The sequence below is a fragment of the Bicyclus anynana genome, chromosome 20 (genome assembly GCF_947172395.1).
Source record: "Bicyclus anynana chromosome 20, ilBicAnyn1.1, whole genome shotgun sequence".
NCBI classification, from domain to species: Eukaryota; Metazoa; Arthropoda; class Insecta; order Lepidoptera; family Nymphalidae; genus Bicyclus; species Bicyclus anynana.
Window position 1 is genome coordinate 13,888,716 of NC_069102.1, and position 16,542 is coordinate 13,905,257.

The following is a 16,542-nucleotide window of genomic DNA, read 5'->3' on the forward strand; positions in this document are numbered from 1 at the left end:
TGATACCTACATAACTTAGTTATGTACTGACTCTCGACAAACGATCATAATTGAACAGCGTATTATCGGCTGTTCAATTATGATCGTTTTCAACTTTCAACACACAGATTGGTGGGTAGATTTCGTTACAGACACTCTTTCTTTCTTTTTTTATATTGTAGTATCATTACACCCAAGACCTAATCCATAAGCGAACAGAGGAATGGCATCCTAGGAACTTGACCAACAAAGTGCCTCCCTGTGTCATTTTCATCAAACCAAGCATTGGAAATGTTCAAACATATTTGCTTGTCAATCTAGACCAGAGTTCCCCAAACTTTTTTGTGTCGTAGACCCCTTTCCATCATCAGGTTATTTGACAATTTAAATATGACCAGAACGTTTGATTTTAAAGTTTGATCGTTTCTAAGACGCTTTGGGTGTAGCTAAGCTTTGTGTGCCTGTAATTACACCGGCAACTACCTAGAGAGAGTACCTCCTTCCGAGCGGAATTCAGCAATACTGCTTCGAGGCAGAAATAAGCATAGCAAGCAGTATATGATCATATTTTCTATATTTGTATATCAACACACCATGTGAGGCCTAAGCCTATAAAGTTAGGGACCTCACACACTATGCGATCACAAGTAATCATAAAGATCAAAAGTAGTTATTGGCTTTGGTCGCAAGACGGTTTCCCTGCGACGAGGTTTGCAGCCACGTTTGTTCACTGAAATATAAGGGTTTTCTTTTGTAACTTTGGAACCATTACGGTCAAATCGTTAGATTTTCAAAATGTACACTCACAGCTATCAACTTATCCACTTTATCCTTATCTGATGTACTGGATAAGTATTTTTTTGGTTGCCTAAACGTAACCATCAATATTATGAGCTCATACTTGGTGGTACTCAACAACGTGCAAGGAATAATCTCTTATGTACTGCCGCGTTCGAGTAATTGCAAAAATCCCCTCTTCGACTCCCCTACATAGTACATGTCCGGTCTACGGCCAAGTGAGTGATTTCTTCAGGTAACTGGCCCTAATCGTGACTGCGTAGTGCGCGAGGAGCCTTAGGTTAATATAAATTATGATGACTGTCACTGATCGTTAGATAACATTTAATTGAATTAAATTTTATCGTGTATGTTCCTGCTAACAATCTCCTGCCAGCGCCCGCGCCGGTACAGGCGGCGCCATTTATATGAATTTAATATTTTTTCTATTAAATACATTTATAAACTATTTATTTACTGTTAAGTATGTTACTCAGACTGTGATTTAGTGGGATAAAAGGAAACCTAAAATGACGTGATTTGACTAATATTAAATGAGGAAGACGCGTTTTTCTTTCAGCGGATAATATCAATGTACTTATGAGTAAATACTCACTTATAAGTATAAGGACAGGGGCTGAGGCGAACAAAGATTTCATTTAGTCGCAAAGTACTACAATGTCGAGTACCTAGTGAGATCAGGAAGTGTAAAAACTGTATAGACTTAAATATATAACGTAAGTAAACACGAGATTGGGCATGTGTTCGCTAGTAGAGTAGCTAAAGTCGGATCACTTTTTGCTGTGATTTTGTAGGTAACATAATATGTAGGTACTGGTAGATATAATAGTACCTATAAATCGTTGGCATGGCGCCTTAGAATTAGTGACTAACTGAGCGGGAGAGCCGTGATAGCCCAGTGGATACGACCTCTGCCTCCGATTCCGGAGAGTGTGAGCAGCGCCGGCCCGAAGTAAATTTTAGAATGGAGCGAGATCCAATTATAGCGCCTCTCCTGTTTGCTCCTAACATTATACTAGGGACATTTGAAAAGTTCGTAGCCTAACCTAATATAGACAATCAAAAAGAAAGAAATTTCTTTTATTTTTCTTTACCATTTTGGCGCCCTCTAGGATTTGGCGCCTGGAGCGACCGCTCCGTTCGCCATATGGATGGGCCGGCCCTGGGTGTGAGTTCGAATCCGGTCCGGGGCAACTTTTCAGTTGTTAGCATTTTAAGAAATTTAATATCACGTGTCTCTAACGGCGAAGGAAAACATCGCGAGGAACTCGCATACCAGAGAATTTTCTTAATTCTCTGCGTGTGTGAAGTCTACCAATCCGCATTGGGCCAGCGTGGTGGACTATTGGCCTAACCCCTCTCAGCAGTGAGCCGAATATGGGTTGATAATGAGCGGGAGAGGTTGTCTTGAAAACTTTAAGTTGTTCATCGTTTAAGTGATACATGTATTGTCGTGTGTAGAGTGGACGACAGTACATATCAAATGGCAAGGATTATCAAGGGCTTATTAAAGCATTAACAATCAATTTTAATAATCACATAAATAGTGAGCAGCACAACAATTATGAAGTAATATAGAAGATGAATCAAGTTATAATCACTGGGAGCATACACTCTTTAACTTCTACGCTAATGGAGGTGCATTACTTGCAACCAGTTCTCATCCGGACCGGACGCAGACCGGACTCCACCGGACTGGGTCCATTCAGGACCGATTAGCAATTCTTTTTTTTTTATTTTTTACTAGCTGACGCCGCGCGGTTACACCCACGTGGTTCCCATTCCCGTATGAATACGGGGATAGGTATTTACCGTTAGCAAAATAAGAACACTCAAAAACAATATGACCTCAGAAATAGAATTATGTTTCCGATAATTTATCGTCTTGATAACTGCGTTCATATTGCACAGACAAAACCCTCGGTTTATCCATGTACAGAGTACAGTACAGAAACCCATAATAAGTTTTTTTATCTTTCACGTTACGTTTTGTTCCATTGGACATGGGAAATCCTTTTATATTAAGAGTGTACTTTTTTACAAATTATGATAATATACCTATATTGGCTCTCGCCTGCCATTTTACTTGAATGTAATTTTTGTTTTCAAATTCAAATTACTAAATACCAATGTCGAAAGTGTAATAATTCGTACGAGTCCTATACTTTTTATTGCGAAAATAAATAGGGTTGAAAGTTTGTACGGAAAGTCCTTCATTTTTATAGTTACAGTTTTAAAAATTTGTTTATAAATCATAAAAAAAACAAAATATAATGTAAATCAAAAATTTTTAAAATTCAACCCATAAAGTGGTGAAATAGTACTTGAAAGATTACATTGATTTCTACGCGGACGAAGTCGCGGACGTCCGCTAGTTTGATATATTACTATACAATACAGCTATAAAAATAACAAAATGTTAATAAAATTTTAATTTGAATATCACTAAAATCTTGGCATTATACACACAAAGAAATACATTATCACTTTATTTGTTTGTATATAAAAGTTTAAATTAATTACTCAACCCAGCAAAGGTTAAAGAGATAAGGTGTTTAAATAATAGACATTATGGGAACATTGCAGCATACTTCTAGATAGTTACGTAAATACGTACATACAAACATACGAGGATTATTAATATTTCAAGATGAGACGTGTATTCGCGTGTTGTTTAGTGTTCGCTTTGTGTGTGACATTATTGAGTAAGTAAAATTACTATTACTGAAAAAAAAATGTTGATTAAAATACATAAAAGTAAAAAAAATAATCTATACTCACTATAAACATGAAATATATTTCCAAAATAACTATCAGCGGGTGATTAGTGATCGATACTGATGCTAAAAAAAAATACCGATCGAATTGAGAACCTCCTCCTTTTTGAAGTCGGTTAAAAAAAGCAATCAGTAAATTTTTTGTCTATCTGTCTGTCTGTATATTCGTTATAGAAACAAAAACTACTCGACGGATTTTATCAAACTTGGTAAAATTATTCTTCATACTCCTGGGCAGGTTATAGTATACTTTTCATCACGCTACGATCAATAAGAGCAGAACGGTGAAGGGAAATGTTGGGAAAACGGGAGAAGTTATTCCATATTTACAGCGACACTACTGTAAGGGCTGGATTAAAGAGTCTAAGGGCGGACGAAGTCGCAGGCGTCCGCTAGTCTAAAATAAAATTACTTTACAGGAAAAGGCTCATTAAAGGGGAATAGGTTTGTCATAGTCAAATGATAATAATTATGGCAAAATATTTTATTTTATGAAAACATAATAAGCTGTTACTTCCTGGCTCCATCCATAGTGTAGAACCAATATGTAGCCTGTAAATTCAATCAAATGGTCGCATTTCTTTTTTAGATAAACTTCATAATTATTTATTTTAAAATATAAAAATATTTGAATTTGCTACGATGCCGTTTGCATTTTTGTTTAATTTCCCACGATGCTTCAAAAAGTAAAATATTCTGTGCTTTTGTCTAAGGAATAACTGTGTGGGGACGAACATACGAACGACTATTAGGATGTTAATTTCATTCGAAGAAACATTTATAATAAACATTTCAGAGTCCGACCGAGTTGAATTGACCCTCTTGATCAGCTGCCAAGCTGGCTAATCAATCAAAGTTTATGTATTTCCGTAATTTATGGACCGATTTTGAATTTTTTTTTTTGTTTAGAAGGGTTTACTTCCAGGCTGCTTATTTTTATGTTTTAAACATTTTTTATGAAATCCTTTTGGCAATAGATTCCGCTGTGACTATGAGTATTCGAGCAACTATTCATTCATTTCATTTCTATTCTATTCTATTCAATTCATAGTCCTACCGAGTTCAATTCAATTTCTTGATCTGGCTGAGCCAAACTGGCTAGCCACTAAATGAGTTAGTTATTTATTCAATTATCATTTATCCAATTAGATGCCTATTTTTATGTTTTAATCGTTTTTTACGAAATCCTTTTAGATGGCAATAGATTCCGCTGTGACTACGAGTATTCGAGCAACGCTGAGGGTTGGCTGAAACTGCATCGGGTCCCTGCAAATTGGCACGAAGCAAGACTACGATGTCATTTAGAAGGTAACTGACGATCTCATAGGCGTAGTCACAGAAAACATGTATTCTTGCGGGAACGGGGACCGCGCGGGTGAAACAGCGCGGCGTTACTAGTCACATATAAGAGTCACATATAAGATATCTTCATTATTTCAGGCGCAAAGCTGGCATCTCCGTTATCCCCTGACCTGAGGCTAGCGATGACGAATGTGATGCAGCAGTCGAACCTCGACTGTGGAGTCTTCACCGGCATCAGTGGGTTATTCTCCAGAGGGGATTTCCATTCTGTTGAAGGTACGTTGAACACAATAATATACCTACTTTCTTTATATTAACAGTGTATCTGAGTATACTTTATACAGTGACATAAATTAAAAAGTATGACGTAATGGCACAGATAACCTATAGATAATCAAGGCCGACCGACGACGTTGATTTTGAAGTTTGATGAAAAAATTTGGGAGTATCTAATAGAACGATAATAATCAATATAAGACCGTTTTAAAACAACTAGCCTATTACGAGAAACGGTAAAGTCATCGTGAGGAAACCTGCATACCTGAGAATTTTCTCATTTCTCTACATAGTGAAGTCTGCCAATTCACCAGTAATTCATTGGGCCAGTAAAGTAATTTTGTTTTTTAATGTGTGTTACAGGTACTAGACTACTATAAAACAAAAAAGGTCTAATTCGTAAATAGTTTAATCATACTAAAATCACTTCTTTTGAGCGCCTCATTTTTCATGACCTAGTAACACATCTCACAGTATTTAACATCATTGATTTTTAACATTGAATACTGTACTGAATTATTTTATTTTCTCGCAATCGTAGTGAAAAGTATAGTGTAGCACGCGAGGCTAGACCCTTTATAAACTTTCTATTTAGCGGCCCTCGCCTTACGGCTCGTGCTATAAAAATACCTCGTATATTATGGGTCTTTTTAGCCCCTTGTATAAAAATCTACTATTTTATACACTATAAAAAAAATAAAAATACTTTATTGGGATTTGCCTGGAGTTGGAAAGTTGGTGGTGTAAAGCCGTCGGTCCTGCGCCTGATCTTTCACCGAACGAAGCTAACACTTTGAAATATCATTTACCCAAATATCGGGCTCCTTACTTTTCCAGAATCTGAGATCCAGAACCATTTGTAACCACCAAATTACATATTGCACACTCTTAATCTCAACATAAGATTAGCCGCCGTGGTCGAAAAAATCAGTTTATTAGATCATAAAATTATACTTGCAGGGGTACCACTCTCTCAAATACCACACAGATGGGGCAAAGGTGAACCAGACAATGAGAACAATAACGAAAGCTGTATACTGATGCTGGGTACTGGAGAACTGGCTGATGTGCCCTGTGAAGATACCTTCCCCTATCTGTGCTACAGGAAGGGTGGCAGGGCTGTGGTGACGAACGCCTGCGGGACGGTCGATAACAGTAAGTGGCTTTATCATCACCATCGGCACCACTTTGACCTCCGTGGCGCGGTGGATTTACAAGACGTTTCCTGGGTTCGATCCCTGGCTGGGCCGATTGAGGTTCTCTTAATGGTCTCAACCGTGGCTAGTTACCACCCTACCGGCAAAGACGTACCGCCAAGCGATTTCGAAAAAAATAGATTGGCGAAAGGGGTGTGGATTTCCATCCTCTGACTAACAAGTTATCCCGCTTCCATCTGAATTTTAGTGAGATTGTAGTCAAGGGCTAACTTGTAAACAGTAAAAAGAAATGAAAAAATCAACTCATCACTATCGTCATCATCAGCCGATGGCCGTTGCATGCAAAACAATGCCTTTCTAATTAGTTTTAAACAAAGTACTCCGTATTTTTTTTATTTTTAACGTATAAAAATATATAGCAAAACAATATGGACAGTCAATTGTTTATTATATTTTCAGCGTCAACTTTTCATTTAGTTACGTGTATTAAAAAAATATCACGTCTCTCATCCGCTGAACGAAAAACATCTTACATCATGAGGAAACCTGACAATTATCTTAATTCTCTTCGTGTGTGAATTCTGCCAATCCATATTGGGCTACCGTGGTGAATTATAAGGTTAACTCCTCTCATTCTGAAAAAAGACTCATGCTTAACAGTAAGCTAATTATGGGTTGTAAATGACATATAAATACGGGGATGAAATATAGCATAGAATTTTTCAAATCAGTTCAGTAGTTTCAGAGCCTATTATATGCAAACTAACATTGTGTGTGGGTGTGTTTGTAACCTGTGTGTGTCCTATGACGTGTGTATCGTTCCAGGCTATCAGTTCGACGCGCGCACGGGCAGTTGCTACAAGTTCCACAAGGTGCCGCGCACGTGGTCGCGCGCCTACATGGCGTGCGCGGCCGAGGGCGGACATCTCGCCATCATCAACAGTGACACTGAGGCTACGGTATGACTATTACCACCACTTACCACAACACCACCACCTAGATAGACCGCCTTAAGTAGTCCAGATCAATCACCTTAAGTAGTCTAAATCAATCACATTAAGTAGTCTTGATCAACCATCTTAAGTAGTCTAGACTAACCATCTAAGTACTCTAGATCAACCACCATAAGCCGTCGTCATCAACCCATATTCGGCTCACTGCTGAGCTCGAGTCTCCTCTCAGAATGAGAGGGGTTAGGCCAATAGTCCACCACGCTGGCCCTATGCGGATTGGCAGACTTCACACACGCAGAGAATTAAGATAATTCTCTGGTATGGAAGGTTTCCTCACAATGTTTTCCTTCACCAATTGAGACACGTGATATTTAATTTCTTAAAATGCACACAACTGAAAAGTTGGAGGTGCATGCCCCGGACCGGATTCAAACCCACACCCTCCGGAATCGGAGGCAGAGGTCATATCTACTGGGCTACCACCATAAGTAGATCAACCATCTTATAAGGTCTAGATCAACCGTCTTAAATAGTCTAGCTCAGCAAAAAGTACAACATGCACTTTGTTTCTTTCGGTAAATACTCTCGCACGAATACAATATTGTCTAATGTAAGGATCTCATCTGAGTAAGACAAGTCTTACTCTTGATTTGAAGGTGTTTTTGGTGGCAGGGAAGACACGCTTAGAGGGCATTACACACTTCAGTTGTATTGTGTTTCCTGGCATGTCAACCACGTAGGGATGCCACCGTTCACGGCGGCTTGCTGTTGTGAGAAGGGACGACAAGATCACAGAGTTCCTGAACACCCACTCAAAAGAATACTAGCAGACGCCTGCAACTTCACAACTTCATAACTTGTATTTTGTTGTCAGGTTCTCAGAGAACTGTTCGCGAAGAATCCAGGCGGCTCCATGATAGGCAGCTTCTGGAAAGACGTCGCCTTCATTGGGTTCCACGATTGGAATGAACATGGGGAATTCCTCACAATTGAGGGTAATAAAATGATAAATTATGTATTTGTATTGAAATTTTATTTTTAGATAATGCAGTAGGCGTGTTCCGTCGTGGTCTGAATAATCGGATATAGAACAAGATGGCATAAGATCATATGGACAAAGATCCTCGAGGAGGACAAGGATCCTCCAGGAGGTGGTCACGATCCTCACGACCCTGAGTACGACTCACGGAGCAGGGTAATCGTGTAATATTTAGTGTTTGATATTTTCTACGGGATTTCATTGGTTGACATTATATTTTGTCTTTACCTAGTAGGCCGTTCAACGTCTAGGAAACTGTGTTAAATATTCAGACACGTTTAGCATCTAAATACGCTACTCGACTAATCTGCTAATGTAGTCCGAACAAGCCTTTACCTTACCTTATCAGCCGATATACTGCTGCCTCTTGCATGGACCTCCAAGCACAACGATCTCGACCCGCCAGCATCCAGCGGCTCTCTGCAATCCGCTTGATATCCTCGGTCCACCTAGTGGGGGGTCGCCCAACACTGCGCTTTCCAGTGCGGGGTCGCCATTCCAGCACCTTAGGGCCCCAATGTCCATCGGCTCTTCGAACTATGTGGCCCGCCCATTGCCACTTCAGCTTCGCGACTCGCTGAGCTATGTCAGTGACTTTGGTTTGAAACTCAAAGCATAGCTCGCTCCATCGCCCGCTGAGTGACTTTGAGCCTTCTAATAAGGCCCATAGTCAGCGACCAAGCCTTTACGTGTTATCAAACGAAGACGAGGTAGCGTTATCAGTGTCGGACTGTTGTCTGTTCCAGGTGACACACTGCTGCAGGCAGGCTACAGCAAGTTTTCGGGCGGCGAGCCGAACAACGCGACCACGGGCGAGTACTGCGGCGCCATCTACCGGAGCGCCCTGCTGGACGACTTGTGGTGCGAGAACCATTACGCATTCATCTGTGAGAAGAAACCAGAGAGCCTTCTCTGCGACTGACCACCGCTGGCGTTGGAGATAAATAAACAAATATTAGTTTTTTAAGTGCTAGCAGTTCAGTTCTAATCGCGTTTTTGAGATGGAATAGACGTCTTCCATTTGTCAAGTATAGTGAAATAGTGATGTGTTAAGTAGTGTTATTAAGAAAAAGAAAGTGATTAGTGACTTAGGTTATAACTTGGTTCAATTCTTTGTTGAGCAGCTTGAAAGCGTCATGCTGCTTGTCACGTTAGTGATTTTGTTCGATAATGTTTCGTAATGTAATTATTGATCTTAAATTGTTTTCTGTGGGCACGGAGAACTGTCGGGCAAGGTTGGTGAATGTTTACTAGTTTTAAAAGGCGCCTTTAAACCACACCCTTGTCACAAGTCCTGGGACTTGCTCAATGCGTTTCCTCTACCATAAATGCCAGCGTAAATAGTAATATTATGAATATGAATAGTCAATTGTGTAAGCGATTAGTGAGTTTATGCATAGCGTACCTAGTGTAAATGACAGATTCGATGACTAAGGTCAGGTCAGAGGTTCTGACCATATTTTTATTAATTACTCTACGTTTTCTGCGACATACCTAATAATATAAGTTTGTTATAGTAAAGGTAGGTAGGAATGTTTTAACGCCTATTTGAATTGTATAGTAATTTATACCTTCCCATGTAGGTACTCGTAGTCTCTTACCAATCACTCTTAACGAAGTTTAGTTTCATATACAAAATACATAGTAACGTATGTTGTAGGCATATCTTCGTAGAGTACCTAGGGCAAACAGCGTAAAATACTTAATTTATTTTTTGCATTACGTAATGTAGCTGAATATTTTAAAATTATGTGTTTATGTATTGTTAGTCCAAACTCCAAACGTACGCACTACTTTTTATTTTATCAATAAGATACGCGAACATCGCCACGTGTTAAATCTAGTAGTAAGTATTTTTTTTATTTGAAGACAACCAACCCTAACGTTGTTTGAGTAGATATAATAAAGATTGGAACTGTAGGTAAATAGTTTCGTTCGAACTGAATTGCGCCGTATTGTGTCGTAGCGAGAGTCGCTTTTTATTTTAATGTCGTTGCGGAGTGAATCTTCTGTACTTGTACATATGTTTCTGTGTTTATGATAGGTAACCATAAACTAAATTAATTTGTCTTATCAGTAATTATTTAATTACAGAGTTATTTAAGATTCAATTAGACTACTGTTTGTTCAATTCAAAAGAGTCGTCAAGTAGGTAAACATTATCACCGAAAGAACTTTGTACTATATGACTAAGTATCGCAACCCGGCCGACGTCTCGCATAGCGATGCAACGCACAAAAACCCACCCCATTAGCGCTGCGGCCTCATCCTCCGGGAAACGACGCCGTACTGAGATTGTAAGGCTGTATCTAGACAACTACGTAAGTAATATACTTTTTTTGTGTTGAGTAAGTGTCAATGGCTCCCTACGAGACCAATACTGCGACACCGGGAGGTTTGGGCGAACGCAGAAGCATCGCCTGATGAGACCCGAAGGCTGAAAGAAAGACAGAGGACGTAACGACTCTCTAAGGGCGTCTCCTATTATGAGACTCGGACCAAACAAACATCCAGGTGACGTTATATATCGGGGACCTCGTCTTCGCAGGTGAAGACGCTGTGTAGCTTGTGTTTGTGTTGCCTGGGAAGCATTGTCGATTGTCATTTCATGTCATGTCAGCGTTAAGGTTACATATGTAACTGCTTCATTGCTACCTTAGTTAAGATATGCATAGTGTCGAGGGCACGAGTGCTTCACAAAGGCTCGCCGAGAATGGGCAGGTCAAGGCCCCAAGAGATGAAAGGAATAGTCGGATACAAAAAAATCCCGTGCGAATGAGGGCTCTAAGGCTTTTTATAAGCGTGTTGAATACACGAAATAATAGAACAACATGTTTTTATTTTAGTAATCTGACAAAATCTGACTGAAGCTTAAATCTGACAAACAAATAAATTTAGTAACCGGTAAGTGGCATAAATATGCCTCTCTGACTGAGAGTTACATATTTGTCAGAACAAATATGTCGCAGTGCCAAAAAATCCCTCGAATCATTTCACTACTTGCCTCGACTGGTGACAGAAGGGCTGGTTCATTTTGTGCGCAAAGGGTCAGCCTGGTTGTCCAGCGCGCAAATGCAACCAATATTCTTGCCTCCATTCCAAGTGGGCATGATTTATATATACTTATTAGGATAAGTTAGCTTGAATTATTATATTCTTTCTCAATAAAAAAATAAATGTTGAAAAATGTTAAATTTTTGTATGGCGAAATGTCAGGCTATGAAAATAAAATTACCTACTGGAGGAAGTCTGTGGTAATGCAAGTTCTTGTTTCGGAATACACGCTGGCCATTCAGTTTCTGTTTTACCATTAATATCACCCAACCAATATAAATAGTAGGTACAGTGTAAAGGGTCTAATCTTCAAATCCCTTTGTCCTTTAAGAAAGAAAGCCTGAGGTTCGAAGAGCCAAGAACGTTAAGGGTCCTAAAGTGCTAAAATGGCGACTGTGCATAGAAAAATGCATTGTTGATCAATCCTTTAGAAGGTGGACTTACTACATCGGATAACGGAGAGCCACTGGATGCTGGCGGCTAGAAACTGTAGTGCTTAGTATTCCGTACAGGATGCCTTTGCCCAGTAGTAGTTTGACGGCCTCGGTGGCGCAGTGGTATGCGAGGTCCAGGTCTAGCTGGTGGGAGACTTCGGCTGTGGCTAGCTAGATACGGCAAACCTACCGGGAAAGAAGTAACGTGTGGATTTTCATCCTACTCGTTACAAGTTAGTTAGTAGTCAAGGGCTAACTTGTAAATTATAAAAAAGAAGACATCCAACGGCTGATAACGATAAATTATGGAAACTTTAAATCTATACTAATATTATAAAGCTGAAGAGTTTGTTTGTTTGTTTGATTGAACGCGCTAATCTCTGGAACTACTGGTCCGATTTGAAAAATTCTTTCAGTGTTAGATAGCTCATTTATCGAGGATGGCTATAGGCTATTATCTGTATTCCTACGGGAACGGGAACCACGCGGGTGAAACCGCGCGGCGTCAGCTAGTAAGTTGATAATTATAGTAATAGTAAGGTATCGCTTGCTCACAATCGGCATGAGTTAGCATCAAGTGTGAACTCACCCTAACAGTGATTATGACAAATCAGCCGCCGCATATGATACAGAGATACAGTGATCACCGCCGCTGGTGACACTGATCGCGATAGATACGGACACGGACGGAATGATAACTCTGTACAGCTTTTTACAGCTACTACAGTGTAAGACTCTATGTTCTGTAAATCACATGGTTTTTGTTGTAACGGCTGTTGAGAAACGTGGGCTGTTAGCGCCTTAACGGTAAAGTCGTCTACAAAAGCTTTCAAAAATTTTGCCTAAAGCTTTTTCGATAGCATACGACACTATACACTTTTGGGATGTGAAAGGATCGTGAAAAAAGGCAGTTTAACATCCTGACGTGGTCGTCGTCGCACTCAATGATGTCTACAAGGGTGGCAGGGTGCTCATATCGGCGCCTCCCACCACCCGTTCGTCTTCTTCGGAGTGGGTCTGCCGGCATCTGAGTCTGCTCTCTCTGCTGCTCCGCTGCCTCCTTTAGGCCGATGACGGTCTCACAAAAGGAGGCAACGTGAGACCATCCTTCTTCAGTCGAGCATCTTGACGACGCTTGGCACGACACTATCCCTTGAACTTTGACGGCCTCCGTAGCGCAGTGATAAGCGCGGATTTACAAGACGGAGGTCAAGACGGAGGATATTTTGTCCACTTAAGCATTTGTTTCCTATGCTTAAGTGCCTATTTTTAATGACCACTACAGGACCAGGCCCTGAAGTACAAAGTGTATTGGCCTAAAGGGGAAATAGGACATACATACTCCAATGCAGTTTGGTGAGCTTAGAACGATAAAATAAAATTCATTAACGACCATCTGGTATAAATTATAATGACGAAGACACCTTAACGCGCTAAACTTAAACTACCTAGTTAATATAAATAGCAGTTGTAATATAAAATTTGAAATGTTTAAAGAAGCTGATGTACTTGTACAAGTTGCAGGTACCAGTCGGCATTCTCGCGGTGTGGCGGCGCAAGTTTCTCGGAACCCTGCGCTGGGGCCAGTTTTTAGCAAGAGAAACTCTGTTGTACCACCGCGACCTGTATTACTGCTCCCTCTTACCTTCAGTATTCGTTCTCATATGATATATTAGGCATTGCGCTAAATTAAGGGCAGAGGGGTCCAAAAAGTAAAACCGTGTGAAAAGATAAGGGATTTTCAAATGCATCCTTATTTGTTGTAAGGTGTTTTGAATAGTTAAATATGTTTGAAAAATTTAGTCGGAGAAAACGTGTGTTCTGGCTGGGAACTAGTTTTAAAGATGCTCTTAACCCTACATCCATCGATCACAAGTCCGGGACTTCGCTCAAGATTATTCTCTGCCACTCGAAGGGTTATTGGTAACATTCTTGGTGGGAATTGTTAGACCCGATAGGCATTCATTAAATATTTTGTGCTTTAAATCCGCTTCTGATTTCAACTCCGACATTAAAATACATAAACAAAATTGTCAAAGGGAGACGATGTATTATCACTTACTAGCAGACACCCCGCGGTTTCACTCGTGTAGTTCTCCCGTGGAAATACGAGGAAAACATAGCATTATGTTAACAGGTGGTGAAGCTTTTTGTTGCTAAAACAATTTTTCAAAATCGGTTTAGTAGATACAGAGGTTTACTCTCAAAAACTCATAAACATTATACCTCTTCTCTTTATAAAATGGCTTAATAAATTATTTTATGACAGTATGTGCCTTTATTTGTGTTTCCGTTTAAGTAAAAATACCTCAAACATGTTTTCTCATACACATCGCTCGATGCAAGAACCTCTCAACTTCTACTAATTATAAGCTATTAGCTGTAAGTATCAAATATTGAAGGTAATCGAATACCGAAGCGTTATAGTACACGAGCGTGTGATTGCCATGCCTTCGTCATTTAATAAAGATAAAAGTTTTTGTCAGCACCTTTTTTTATAGTAACAAGGACAGACCAAGTAGATGATCCAATGGTTTATGGTAAGTGGAATACTATCTCGCATATGTAACTAACTCGTATGACTAGTAGGAGGCTTCAACCGTGGCTAGTTACCACCCTAATGGCAAAGACGTACCGCCAAGCGATTTAGCGTTCCGGTACGATGTCGTGTAGACATTGTGTGCTGCTATAACTGGCATTTATACTTGAAACTTCGTCCGCGTGGAATTCAGCATTTCGAAAATCCCGCGGGAACCATGATTTTTCCGGAATGTAAAGTTTTAATACAGAATAAAATCTATTTCCATTCCAAATTTCAGCCAAATCGCTTCAGTAGTAGTAGTACAAAGGAGGAACAAACGTACTCACTTACACACAAAAATTCGCCTTTATATTAGTGTGATCGTATAGTACCGCTTTAACTCTTGTCAAAATTTGTAATATTACTAATCATAGTAATATTACAAGATTTCAAGCAGTACAATCAATCTTTACAACTACAACTATCTACAATACAATAGATAGATTATAAAAAACCACTGTTACAACATAACATAACCTCCGACAACGCTTTGCCAGACACCTATAAAATGACTTTTATATGACGAAGGTCTTACAATCATAGGCTCTGGGACTATTAATAGCATACTGAATGGCCAACTGGCTCATAAGAATTGATGGTTCTTTTAATTAAATAACTTTGAATGCCACACCAGTAGTATATAATTTTACACATGCTTACGTTGATTGATGGTGTACATCATATTTATGGAAATGTTCCCATAGAAAGCTCAAACAAGGCTCATTTAGTCATGGAATTTGTAAATAACTGCATATAAAATTTAACCATTTACCTACTTTCTTATAATCAAACTAACTATTGAATATGAGCAGGCGTCTCGTTTCGGTAGTTTATTACAAACATACAACGAAAGTAGTTCTAGGTTCGGGCACAGAAAACATATGTGATTCGGGTCGAGAATCCAGGTCCTTTGGATCCGAAGTTAAATAGGCTAACCAGTGGACCAATGAGGCAGAAATGTAGGCCTTTTTAAGGAATTATAGAAAAGAAATCAATTACATACCGTAATTTAATAGGGAATCCAGACGAACGTAGGTAGATGACAAAAACCTAGTATAGAAGGTAAAATATATTTATGTACTTAAATATATTAACACACGCAGCAAGGCGGTATTTAATAGCTTATTACACGTATTTACGTGAGCCTCTGCCGCCTAGGTGGTCTGCTGCTCTGATTTAGAGCTCCCGACTCTACACAACTCTGCAGCTGGTCGCGCCGTCTATCACAACGTTTTTGCTTCTCAGAATTGTATACAGCATCTACAGACCTGCCAATTTCCACCCAATTTCATTCGTATTGTCTCATTAGGATTTCCAGTTGTGACTCCCTCTACACGTAGGCTTAGTTTACAAGCACTTTTGAAACGTCAAGTGATAAGTAAAGTCGAAAACAAAAAATTAAAATTACGAGGGTGCCTTTGTTAAGAATTTATTTTAGGATTACTTTTATGGAAATAAGGAAGAGGAATATGTCAGCGAAAGTTATAGGTAGGTATAGTATGACTACCATAATCTTTGACGTTTTGAAAAGTTAAATACTTCGTTTAGCTACGCGCTGGTATCTAGATTTATCTAGGCACCCAATGAAGTATCAATTCTGTCTGTACGTCTGAACAAGGTTTGAACGATGCATCAAAACCAAGAGTTATACGACACACGTATTATGCTAACAATCATAAAACTTCAAGCGGATGTAAGAGAGTCTTATAACTCCGCCCGCATACACCTTGCCTGAAGTCTTTGCTTGATCAACTGATAGAAAGAAAAAAGTATTTTAGACTAAGTAGCCGACTGGTCTGTGGGTATAGGTCGGTGTGTGCCGTCCAGCTCGTTGGCACGTCTACACGAGGCGTATACGATAAAGAATAATCAAATGTGACGCTAGATAGATAGAGGCACATATAATGTACGAGCGGCACTAACAATCCTAAAGCCTCAAGCGGCTGTAACGGAGGCCATAGCTCCTCTACATGTAGGTACCTTCTCTGAAAATGTAAACTTTGAGACATCAATTATTGAAATAAAAAAGTATTATGGACCGGGTGGCTGACTGGTATAAGGGTAGGTGCAACTCGTTGGCACGTCTACACAAGGCGTATTAGATGTAGCAAAATCAAAAGTAACGCTAGAGGAGGCACATATAATGTACGAGCGGCACTAATAAGCCTCAAGCCTCAAGCGGCAGTAACGGA

At 39.6% G+C, this 16,542-nt stretch overlaps 1 protein-coding gene across 1 annotated transcript; it reads left to right on the top strand.

Annotated features, from left to right (window-relative positions):
- Positions 1 to 3,382: 3,382 nt before the first annotated feature.
- LOC112044855 (galactose-specific lectin nattectin-like) lies at positions 3,383 to 11,496 on the top strand. Its single transcript, XM_024080842.2, has 7 exons — positions 3,383 to 3,482; positions 4,749 to 4,862; positions 4,995 to 5,132; positions 6,093 to 6,287; positions 7,115 to 7,248; positions 8,117 to 8,237; positions 9,028 to 11,496. Exons 1-7 carry the CDS (start codon positions 3,428 to 3,430, stop codon positions 9,201 to 9,203), a joined length of 933 nt encoding a protein of 310 aa, XP_023936610.1. The 5' UTR covers positions 3,383 to 3,427; the 3' UTR covers positions 9,204 to 11,496.
- The last annotated feature ends 5,046 nt before the right edge of the window (positions 11,497 to 16,542 follow it).